At 35.1% G+C, this 12862-nt stretch overlaps 1 protein-coding gene across 1 annotated transcript; it reads left to right on the top strand.

Moving 5' to 3' along the window:
• Window positions 1-718: 718 nt before the first annotated feature.
• Window positions 719-9278, top strand: LOC102599303 (pentatricopeptide repeat-containing protein At3g46870-like). Its single transcript, XM_006356881.2, has 3 exons — window positions 719-1178; window positions 2106-2492; window positions 8557-9278. The coding sequence occupies exons 1-3, from the start codon at window positions 858-860 to the stop codon at window positions 8584-8586; spliced, it is 738 nt and encodes a 245-aa protein (XP_006356943.1). The 5' UTR covers window positions 719-857; the 3' UTR covers window positions 8587-9278.
• The last annotated feature ends 3584 nt before the right edge of the window (window positions 9279-12862 follow it).

Here is a 12862-nt window from a genome sequence, read left to right as displayed (position 1 = left end):
AAAAGTACAAGATTAAGCAAAACCCATGAACAAAGTTGCAAAAAATAACTAAATACGGAGTTGTACTATTTGATTTCTTGGTAATTTCAAGTTTTGATCATATTTGTTAATGATAAAATAGAGAGGAAGAAGAAGTGAAGATGTTAGTGGTAGAATTATGGAAACAATCGATAACTTTTGGGGGAAAGAAAGGATTGAGCTATGCAAGTTAGTGAATATTGTTTGGGAGGAAAGGGGAGGAGAGATTATGAAATATTTATATAATAAAAAATAAAAAGAACAAATAGAGAGTTCATAAAAGTATTAATGGTGGAATTTAAGTTGGCAGTGGGGAGGGGCTTCAAAGAAGATGATGCGGAGGGGGTTGCTAGGTCTGACAAAAAAAAATTTGTAAAAGATATTTTTCTTAATTTGCCACATGTCACATTATGATTCACTCTTTATTCATGTTATAGGCGTTTGAAAGTCACGCAACTTGCATTTTTCGGGCAATGCCCATGAAGTGTCTGATAGACACACTTTGAGTATACATTAGGTGTTCAATAGGAAGATGGTCTTATTGAGGTGTCTAAATGGAAAAAGCGTACAAGTTCAAGGGTCTGATTATGCGTTAAGCCAAATAAATACTTTTATGGTCAAAGGATCCAAAAGACCCAAAGGGTCATATTATATCCTTTGTTATTTGATTTGAGGGATGAAAAAACGTGTAATTCTTCTCTTCTTTTTTTTTGGGCCGGGTGAGTAGGTATGCAAGAGTTTCCGTTTGGAGTTTTCAAGAATTCAAAAAATTGCGAAATTTCAACGATATTAATATCTAAGTAAAGCTCAACAGTTCCTGGAGTTATCGTTCTCCCTTAATGGGTTCCTTTAGAATTCAATTGTGTGAAATGGGGTTTCTGAAAGAAGTTCAAATTTCAAGAAGACAACTCAATAGTTTTTTTTCAAAGAAAATTGAGAAAACTGTGTGTGGGTTGAGAAATGGACCAAGAAAACCTATGTGGAGGTCAAGGGTTTTGTCCTCAGAGGCAATACAAGCTGTACAGTCTGTGAAGTTAGCAAAATCAGCTGACAAATTAGAGGAGATGTTGAAAAACAAACTTAGTAGGTTATTGAAGGCTGATGTATTAGACACTTTGAATGAATTGCAAAGGCAAAATGAAGTTCACTTGGCTCTAAAGGTATTTTTCAACTTCTCTTTTCTGCTCTGCTCACTCAATTTTTTTAGAGTTTAATTGAACAAGTAGCGTAAATTGCAATACGTTTTTGCGTAAAGGCGTCTCATTTGAAGTTTATGGCTGTTTAAGCACAATGAAGTGTAGTAGATAGAATTACTTCTCAATTTGTTGTGTCCAGCATTCAAACTTTAACACAACCCAACTTCAAATGTGATCATGATCGAGACAAACCTTTTGGGTGTGTTTGGTATGTCCTCGAAAATATTTTCTTGGAAAATAAGTGGTCTCTTACTTATTTTCTAATGTTTGGTAATGTAAAAAAAATATTATTCCAAGAGTATTTATGTGTTATTTAGCAAAACATTAGGGAGGCGGATAGGGATGGAGAGTGGGGGAGGGTCATGGGGTGAGGGTTGGATGGGGTAGGTGGGAAGGAGACAATAAACTTGGAATGTCACTTATGCAACTTACTTTCCTACTTTCCAAGCATTTTGATCAACCAAACATAGGAAAATTGCAAAACATTTTCTGAAAAATGTTTTCCTTCATACCAAACACACTGACCCTATATATTTTAATTTTGAAGATACAGACTAGACTGATTAAAATTCCATACTTTGATATGGACAAAAGGACCAATATATAGCTCTTTCTTTCAAGTGGTGTTTACTCTTCCCACCTATCATGAAAACTTAGTCCACAGGGAAACAACGTTAGCAAATAACCCCAATTTAAGTTTAATAGTACATCCTAACAAGGGACGACCATACTTGTTCAATTTATCTCTTTCAACTTGGATCAGCACGAGGCAGACCTTGGAGAGTTTTAATATAAGTTGGAGGGATTCACGGATCTTCCAGAATGACTTCCATTGCCCCTTAATACTTCTCTTCATTTTATCTTATTTGTGCATTTTATCCGAAATCTCAGGTGTTCAACTTTGTCAGGAACGAGGAGTGGTACACGCCAGATTTATCTGTGTTCAACAGTATGATAATGATGCTGGGCAAAAACAAATTCATTGAAATGGCTGAACAACTATTTGTGCACATGATAAAAGAAGGTCTGCAACCAGATAGCAGAACCTATACTGAGCTGATTGGGGCATACTTTAGAGTAGATCTCATAGAGAAGGCAATGGAAATGTATGAACTGATGAAGATATCTGGATTCTGCCCAGATAAGTTGACTATGAGTATTTTGATAAGGAACCTTGAAAAGGCTGAAGAGAAAGAGCTTGTGGTTAGAGTAAAGAATGAATGCGCCAACTATATTGACTATCCAGAGAAATTTCTAAAAGAAATTGAAAACACAAATGTAAGTAGATTCATGACTTTTTAATATGTTCTTTTTACTTTGCACTGTAAGTCTTGATCAGGGACAAGTCTCTCAAGTTCTTTTTTTAATTCCTCTTGATAAAAATATTTTTTAATTTCTTATGTCATACTGAAATCCATGTTCATTTATAAACATACTATTAGATAAGGTCCAAACACAAATTGAAGTTGACAGGTAACCTTGGGAGTTCTCATTTTGATTGGGTTGGATGCTACTTACTAAGATATGTGACTAGAGCCTGTTTGGAGGGCTTAAAAACTGCTTTCAAGTTCTTTTCAGCATTTTAGAGTGTTTGACAATTTCAGAGTAACTTTAACGTAAAGTGCTTTTAAGCCAAAAGCAATAAGTTGGGGTTGCCCCAATTATTGCTTTTGACTTATTTTAGTTTAACATCTGTTTTCCCTTGATTAATCTGTTACATCATCTCTAGGATCATAAGATCGAATGCATTGTTTACCCTCTCAATGGAAATTGCACAATTGCGATAGACCCCGTCCACTCTAACGGACTCCCCCATTGGGGTCAAGACAGCAAATGGAACATCAAGGATAAGAAGATCTCTACCCAAGTACGAAGCAAAATATAGTGATACATATGAATAAGTAAACCCCCAGGCCCCACGTGTGGGATTACATAGAGTATGATGTTGTATACGAATAAGTAGATCCCGTACCTATAAGTGCGAAAGTATCATGAGAACATATGGAAAGTATACCTGTAACCACTGCATTGGATGCATCTGCATCTTTTTTGACCTATCTAAACACTTGGGAGGACCCCTCTACCCAAGCTCCCTATCTGCTAATACATGAGTAGCGTAATAGTCCTGGCTAACTGAACTGGGGTCCGAACAGTAGCCATGTGGTCTTGTTTAAGTATTAGCTGTATCACCCCCCGAGTAATATCTAGCATAATGTCCCAACTCACTGCAAGTAAAACACTCTTTGCCTCCCATCTTCTTACATTGGCCATAATGTACCTTGCTACAGGACCTGCAAGTGTGGGTTGATGAACCACCACTTCTCTAATGCTGCTATTGCCCCTGGTGAGCTGGAGTGCTAAAAGAGGAAGTGCAGCTAACTGGTTTGATAAGAACCTTGACTATGACCACCCCTGCCCTCATTTAGAGCACTCTTAGTAGGTACAAGATGACGAGCCCTCTTCCTATTTCTCTCAGCATCCTCATGAGTCTACATTGCATCTGCTCGGTGGCAACATCCCCAACATCCAAATATGTACTATTGTGGCTTTCAATCACTAACATAACTCAAATACGGTAACATAACTCATCAACAAGTACGGATCAAGTAGTGAGACAAATTAGTTAAAATAAGATCATACTCAACCGTAGTCATAGCTCCTTGCTCTATTTGCTCAAACTAGCACTACCTCCTATCACGCTGACTCTAGGGAATGAACTTCTCCATGAACAAGGCTAAAAACTCGCTCCAAGTGAGCTATGGAGATCCAGCTGGCCTGCCCCTCTGATAGGAAACCCACCAAGACTCGGCTATACCAAATAGTGGAAAAGTAGTTCAGGCTATTCGATGTGTGTCTCTAATACCCATGGTAAAAGGTATCTATTTACACTTCTTTATGAACTTCTGAGCCGTAGTAGTGGTTGAAGTGTTATCCAACTCTGGGAGGAAGAATTTCAGAAAGACTCCATTCTTTACCATATCATCTCTAACAATAGTAGAAGGCCCCGCTCTACCCATCAGTATCATAGGTTGGGAAGCCATAATAGGAACAAGGATTGCAGTCTCAGTTGCTAGGTTAGGGTGTTAGGCTACTTTTCTAAGGAATAACAGTAGGACTCTGAGCACCAATAGTAGCATGTAACAGCTGGTGGCACTGGCAGCTCAATTGGTCTAGAAGAATAAGATTCCAAAACGTTCAATATTCTCACACTATGTTACTTGGTCACTCCAAAAATATTGCTGCACCTGTGTCATATCCTCTAGAAGTGCATTATTTTTGGAGGATTCGACATGCGCCCGCCGACATTTGTAATGAGTGTGAGCAACATGGGTCTCACTCTCACATACTACATTAACTGGAAGAGTAATGGTAGGACTAAGAACTGTGATTTGTATGGGAATATCCTGTGCCTTAAGTATCACATGCTGCGTTGGTCTAGCTCACCCAACAGTTGGGGGCCTACCTCCTGTAACCTTAGCAGTTGTGGTTCTAGGTTGAGTAGTCTGAGCACTCGAGCTTACTTGCCCCAGGCATAGACTGCACTGGTAGTTCCTCATCTGATCCTTTGGGAACTATCTCGTATTCACCATATGTCATAAAGACATTCAAGGATTAGAGCTTACTTCAAAATCTATCGCATGAGACAAAAGGAAGAAAGAAGGGAAATTTTCCATAAATTCCCTTGCATCCTCATGTTTATAGATATTGTCAACAACATATCTATAAATAAGAGTCTACTAGGACACTGCTCCTTGACTCACAGGAATCTAAAGCCTAAGCACTCTTACCAAGTTTCTCAAGATCCAAATCTATTGGCTATGAATGGCACCTTAAGAACCACTACCCCCAACCAAACCCGTCCTTTGCCATCACAACTCATTTTCATAGTTGAGCAGAATATTTGAAATGCAAAGTAATAAAGTCTAATAATTCTGATGAAAAGCTACGTAAATCCAAAAGTACAAGTTTAAGACATTGATATCTTAAAATAAATGGTCAAGGAGCGCTGCTTCGACTCTGATTACATAGCTTTGGTTACAACGGGAAAGTAAACAAAATGAAATAACTAGCTTGAAGTGCCAACACGGCTGTTGTGGGTTCTCACCTTTGGTGAACTCTGATAAGGTCTTGAGCACTAACTGTTAGAATAGCAGTAGGAACAAGAATAGTATATAGAATTCTACTTGGAAAAGGATTGAAATGTAGTGTCTAAGTTGAAAAATGAGTCTAATGTAGTGTCTATAAATAGAGACTCAATATAATAATGTAGAGACAATTCAATAATATTCTTCTCCAATATTTCTTATATGGTATCAAAGCCTCTACGATCCTGGTAGAGAATAAAAAAGAGCTTCCATAGTCGGCGGGTGGTTATAACTCATATAGCTGCCCGTATGGCCAATGATTATGTTAGCAAAATTTGGGGCAATAATATATGCATGAAAAATAATCATGCTGAGAAGGACTGATTTTTGAGAAGCATCTGGGACAGAAAGTAGCACCGTGCTTGTTTCCGATGGCGTTTCAGATCTAATTTGTGTAGCACCATGCATCTTTTCGATTTGCGTATCATCGTGCATTTTTTCGGTGACTACTTTTTCACATCCGATTTGTGTAGCATCGCGTATCTTTTTTGTGACTACTTTCTCATATTTGATGTGTGTAGCACCGTGTATCTTTCTAGTGACTACTTTCTCATATATGATTTGTGTAGCGTTGTGCATCTTTCCGGTGACTACTTTCTCATATCTGATTTGTATAGCACCGTGCATCTTTGCGTACTACTTTCTCAAATCAGTGTTGCGTAGCACCATGCATCTTTTCGGTGACTCCTCAGATACGTAATTTCACTTTTCGTCAGTGTTGTGCATAAACCAACACCTCCCAGAGGTACAGTGTCTCCCTGTGACCAAATCACAACCGCCTTACTGTGGATCGACCTCCCACGCGCCGCCCAGGAGATCATCACCTTCGGCGAGATCTGACTACGCTCCGGCGCGTGAGCCTGTTCTGGCCTGTTTTTCGATGGCTTTCTTGTTCAAGATCTTCTGATCTCTTGATTTCAAGATGACCCATATATTTTAAACCAGTTTCCGACATTTTTCAGTTTGTTCCCTTTCAACTGAGATCGCCCACACGTCCAAAGCAGTCCTTAGCAGTTTTCTTACAGATATCTTCACCAAGTTCCTCACTGCTCCTTGTATTAATCACATCTGTAACAAGCTCAGTACATATGACATGTATGCACCAACTTGAGGGGAGTGTTAGAATAAGAGTAGGAATATGAATAGTATATAGAATCCTACTTGAAAAATGATTGTAATTTAGTGTCCTAGTTGGAATAGGAGACTTATGTAGCATCTATAAATAGGGTCTCAATGAATAATGTAGAGACACAATTCAATAATATTCTTCTGCAATATTTCTCACTTTATCACAGTTGACCAATAATCGAACTAGTGGAAGGATCAGAGAACATAAAATTAACAAGGGTGAGCCTAAAGCCCATCAAGATCATCGACCCTCTGTCATATACCTCACAGAGCAATCTGTAAAATAATGCATGGAAGCAACAACATAAAAATATATATTTTCTAGTACTTTAATGAAACATCAAGTAGGATATGTAGAGAGTAGGTACAAGTCAATCGCAGCATATATTCAACCATAGACCCTCGGGGTCAAACTCTTTAGACTGATTATTTTAATCTATGGGCCGTGTGTATTCCAAATAATCTATTAAACCGAACCACATGGTCCCTTATGGATACTCGGGATTTATTAGACCAACATACATGGTCCTCACAAACAGTATAACAGTATCAACTAAATCAATTGGCTTGTACAACACACAATACAAGTAATCATTTCATCAGATATTGTCATGTAAGACTAATCAAACGCATATAATAATGCCAAATACCCCCAAGTGATACAATTGTTAAATCTCTAGGATGCTATGCTCACTTTATGCGAACTTAGGTGAGAGCAATATATAATTGGTCACAAAGGATATATAGGCAATGACAACGTCGGGAATAGTGTCAAGTCGTTGTGGTTGACACTTACATTAAGCCTTGTGTTTGGCAGAAGTGTCTTCACTAAGTTTTGGGATTCTTATGTTAGCATAAGGACAAATGTAGGATTTAAAAACACTTTAATTTATTGAGTATTGGAATATTATGTGTTAGAATAGAAGACAATAGATATAGATGATTCGTATAACTGACCTCAACTTATTGAGGCACAGTTGACACTAGTAGCTGCAAGAAACTGGTTTCATTTAGCTTTACATGGTTCCGGACTTAAATGCTATCTGAAAGAATCTAAGATACAATGGTAAACTGCTGCTTCTCTAGTAGAACTTGAAATTGCCTTGCATAATATTTGTACCTTTTGCAAGGGGCATTAGGAACATGAAGAATTTGAACATCTGATAGTTAGGCAGATCTTAGAAAGAGCATTCCTCTTCTTTTTCTTCTTCTTTTAGATAAGGAGAGAGAGCAGTCCTTTAAGGTGGAAATTTCGTTGTTCAAAGTGATTTGTCATAGAATCCATCAGTTTGAATTGATGATAATTGATAATTTCTAATGTGCCTGGAAGGTCATATTTGGCAGTACTACTAGTATCTCAATTCTAGTTTAACTATACAGAATGGACCTCCCTTTTTATTTGAAAAACATATTCTAGTTTAAAGATACTGAATGTACCTCTATTCTTTATTTGAAAAATATTGAAACTTCATAGTTCCAGTAGGTTTCAGAGGGACCTCGCATACAATTCCTTTTTATGGTACCGCTAAATCACATTATGTCAACAAAGTGCTTGTTTGTTCCCACTTTACCCTCTAAATTTGTTTCACTTAAGAAGCAGTTTTCTAACCCCACACACTCTCCTCCCCTAACTTGACATGTTGCACTCTCCTAACCAAGCTCCACCCAGGCCTCTCTTCCTCCCTTTCAGCCCAGTCTTCCCTGCACCAGTCCCCGTTGGATTGAATAGTCAGAAAGAGAGAGGTTTTGGGAATGACTGAGAGAGGAGGTTTGGGAATTTCAAAAACTTAAAGAGATGACTATTTAGTTTTGTTAAACTAGATAGAAGTTCCTTGTTTTCTCGTTTGATGTGCCTTCACCTGAAGTTTGAGAAGTCTGAAATAACGGTGAGAGAAATGTGAATGGAAATAAAGACCAAGTTGAGCGCTCGCCCTACAAATGTGAAAGACTAACAAGTGTGCTGCTGCATCAATCCAGTAACTTGAAATTGAAAATTTCCTTTCAAAATTGTTACTTTGATGTACTTTATCTGATTGTAGCTGACTTTACTTTCTTTTTCCTGTCCCTAGTTCAAGCGCAGGTTGATTGACCTTGTCTGAATTCTTGAAATGATATACAACAGCTTACGAGTACTACCCTTCCCATGCGACTTTTGTGGCATTTGGAGACGTATAAACTATTGGAAAGCAAGAAGCACGGTAGGCTATTGTTGTTCATCCGCATGTAGTCAATTACTTGTTTTTAGGTACATGGAGGCGTAGGAATGTTTTGTGATTATAGCATTCCCAACTCCTGTATAGAAAGGATTTGTTAGTCTTGACTCTTTAAAAAGCTACAGAAACACCAACACAAGCAGCAATGAGCTTTGGCTCCCAATCTGTATGATCAATAGACTAAAAAGAAGGTTGTTGCAAAAGCCAAGAGCATGCTAAGTATCGAGACAACAACATCGTGAGTCCAAACAATAACTTGGCAGGCAATGACACAAGAAAAATCATCTTCAGCATGGCGAGATGTCGGAATGGACAAGAACATAATGATGGAAACGATTAAGCTGAATAATGCTACTGCATGCATTTGATATGACAAAGACCATAAATCCATTCAAATTTAGCAATATTGGAATACCACTATCACCGTAGTGAAGCCAGCAACAAACACCATCGTGATTCGTGGCAATCAAAGTTGTAACAATCATACAAGAATTTGCAGTGTTCTTCATCAACTTATAGTAATAGCTTGTGCTTTTATGTGAACAATTGCCGAGGGGTTTTCCCATCCTTGTTTCTGATCTTGTGGGGGTGAAGATGGTACAAGTTTATCCACTTTCAATCCAATTAGTAAATAATAATTCTGCAACAACAATTTTTTTTAAAGAATATGCTTAAAAATGTATGGCTTTGATTCACACTTGTAATGTGAAAAAAATGCAACAAGATGTGATTCAGATAGAGAAATATACTTTTAGGTAAATACACAACATACATCACTAGCTAGTTCGTTAAGAAAAGATAAATAGAAATATTGAAAACATGAAGGTCCTTAGAAATATATACTATTTATACAATATTAAAAACATGAAGGTCCTTAGAAATATTGATTAAACTTTTTGCCGTTCATTAAAATCATTCCTTTCACTGCAATCCAATAACATTTACAATGTAATCTTCAAATGAAGTCTTGTTGAGAGGGAAATCATTCTCCAAATATTTTTTTAATTTATTTCATTTTTATATAAGTTATATATGTGGTCTATTGATCAAATCAATTTAATATTATGAGTATCTTTATTTTTGTCGTTCAATGTTTCTTTATTAGCTTACGCATGATGTCTTGTTATTTCGCTTTCAACGTCTCATAATTTTAGTTTAATTATACGTATTCTAAGTGTTCATCCAGGCCTTGGACTCACTAGATGTTCGTGTGAACAACGTTATGCTTATTTTTTGAGATTCGAAAGAGTGTACTAAAAAAGAAAGAGGAGATGGACAACATATTATCGTGTAGGTCTAACCAAATGCATTTTACATTTGCTAATTTATTGACCAATTTATAGATGTACATTATGCAATATGTAAAAACTCTTTTCATCTATGTTACTAGTATTGTTTATAATCATACATTGGATTAGTGGAATTCTCTTATATTTTTTCAAAGTATGTAATTTCACTATTTTCTTATCGTCAATATAATCAATGGATAGAATATTTTCAAAGTACATACATTTTTACGATCCTCCTAGCGTAATGCAAATTTTTATCTTATGAAGGAACATACGTAAAATAAGAAAAGGAACAAAAGTTTACATTATTTTTAAAAAGTTTTAGTACTTAATAATATAACGTACACAAAATATTTTTTTTATATATACATTTATTATTAATTAACATGATACACACGTACACAACATGTACACTTAGTTAGTATCATATATCATATAGTATATATATAAAAGAGAACCTTAGGCCCGCCTACGTGGCGCCACCACAAATCATAATTTTCTTTTAGTTTATTTCCAAAACTAGCCTTCCCCTTTCATGAAAAGTTGTGACCTTTATGATAATTTGCGACTTCAATGAAGGGTTGCGACTCTTATGAAAAATTGTGACTTTTATGAAAAGTTGTGACTTTAATGAAGAGTTGCGACTTTTATGAAAAGTTGTGACTTTTATGATAATCATATATCATATATCATATATATATATATATATATAAAAGAGAACCTTAGGCCCGCCTACGTGGCGCCACCACAAATCATAATTTTCTTTTAGTTTATTTCCAAAACTAGCCTTCCCCTTTCATGAAAAGTTGTGACCTTTATGATAATTTGCGACTTCAATGAAGGGTTGCGACTCTTATGAAAAATTGTGACTTTTATGAAAAGTTGTGACTTTAATGAAGAGTTGCGACTTTTATGAAAAGTTGTGACTTTTATGAAAGGTTGTGACTTTTCCGAAGGGCTGCAACTTTTTCCAAATAGTTGTAACCTTTGTGATAAGGCACAATAAACATTTGCTCACACTACCCTTTGTTGTCTATAAATAGAGGGATTTCCTCTCATTTTAAAACAACGAAAATTCTGAACCTCCTCCTCCTTTTTTTCTTCTTCTTCACAATTAAATATTTGTGTACTTTGCTTCATGTTGAGTGGCTCACTAACACCATTTCTTGTGTTACAGATCCTGGTATGTATTTTTACAATAATTAATTTATGCTTATGTTATTAAGGATAAATTATAAGATGTAATAATTTTTATTAAGGGGCCGATTTTTTAACTATACAACTTAACAACTATATTTACACCAATATAGCAATACTTTTTTTTCCAATTATATAGCAATATTTAACAATTGTATTTACACCAACATAGCAATACTTTTTTTTCCCAATTATATAGCAATATTTTTTTTCAAAAGTAGAATTTAAATTTTTTTTTAAAATCCAAATCAGCCATGCTTATCCCGATTCCCATAAATTTCTCCAATAATTTATCTTCCCTAATTTATTCAAATATGCTATATATTATCTCCCATAAATAGAGGTTTCCTACCAAAACAAAACTCCCTTTCTCTGAGTTATCTTATTCATATTTTTGAATTCATAGTTGTTATAAATGGTTGTATATAATAGATATCATGAACACTTTTGGATTACGTGCTGTCACATATTCAGAAATATTGATAAAAAATGAACTTATTGGATGATATTCTGCTGTTGATTTGATATGGTAAATAAGCCAAATTCTTGGTGAAATTATGATAAATAGGCACAAATTTATGTAAAAATAAAGGATCATAATAATGGTGTATATAGTAAAACAAATGTTTGGAGTATACATCAACCTAAAACAATAAATTGAAAGTATTAGATGTTAGTATATTAGTTTGGACGCTACAATAATTAACATTCAATTACTGTAAAATTGGTTTACTTTGGTTACAACTGGTACAAAACTTGGTATAAATGATGGTATATATAACAACCAAATGTCATAATGATGATGGTATATTATCTTACATATGAACATACATATATTAAAATGACTGCAGTAATAAATTATTTGGTATAATTGGTGGTGTAAAAAACTACAAGTTTGACGATCTATGGTATATAATTAGAACCTCATAAATAAAAATATTGTACATATTTTAGTGTATTTTAAGTATGTGAATTGGTGTAAATAATAATATGAAAAATAGTTCCTACATTTATTGAAGTAACCTGATAAAATCATAAATTTTAAAAATTGGTTTAAGAGTATGTAATCTTTTGACTGTTTTTTTTTAAGTTTATTAAATGGGTAAAATATTGGTAAAATACTTTGGTATTTCTTTGACTGTTTTTTTAAGATCATTAAATGGTTAAAATTTTGGTAAAATACTTTGATTATTTCAATAAATGGTTTATGACTACAATCTTGGTTAACACTGAAACCATAAAAAAAACACGCTGTTAAAAAAATAAATTGGTTTACATATGAAAGAAAAAGACACAAAACGGGGTAAACACATTGGTATGTATACCAACCTGCAACTTTGAAAGAAATCCAATCGATCATATACAAGCATTTAGTATAATTTTTCAATAATTATAAAACCCAATTTATACCTAAATTTATACCAAACTCATACATGTACAAACCAAACTCACACTATAAATTTATCACAAAATTTAACCAAAAAAGCAACCAAATAAATGCATAATCACAGAATAAAGACAATATCCAACAACGAACTCAAAACCATAAACGCAACTAAAGTACAATCCAAAATAACAAAAGAGATTCAAAACCATAAAACATTCATGAAATTCTGTCTTAAGAAATAACACTTTTTACTCCTTGACCCTCCGATTTGACCGACCACCTTGCTTAG

Source organism: Solanum tuberosum, unplaced genomic scaffold, assembly GCF_000226075.1.
Source record: "Solanum tuberosum cultivar DM 1-3 516 R44 unplaced genomic scaffold, SolTub_3.0 scf00237, whole genome shotgun sequence".
NCBI classification, from domain to species: Eukaryota; Viridiplantae; Streptophyta; class Magnoliopsida; order Solanales; family Solanaceae; genus Solanum; species Solanum tuberosum.
This window is presented reverse-complemented; position numbering and strand designations above follow the sequence as displayed.

Coding starts and splice junctions, on each gene's coding strand:
- LOC102599303 (XM_006356881.2), top strand. CDS start 858: ATGGGTTCCTTTAGAATTCAATTGTGTGAAATGGGGTTTCTGAAAGAA. Junction 1,179..2,105: donor AAGTTCACTTGGCTCTAAAG/GTATTTTTCAAC, acceptor CCGAAATCTCAG/GTGTTCAACTTTGTCAGGAA. Junction 2,493..8,556: donor AAGAAATTGAAAACACAAAT/GTAAGTAGATTC, acceptor TCCTGTCCCTAG/TTCAAGCGCAGGTTGATTGA.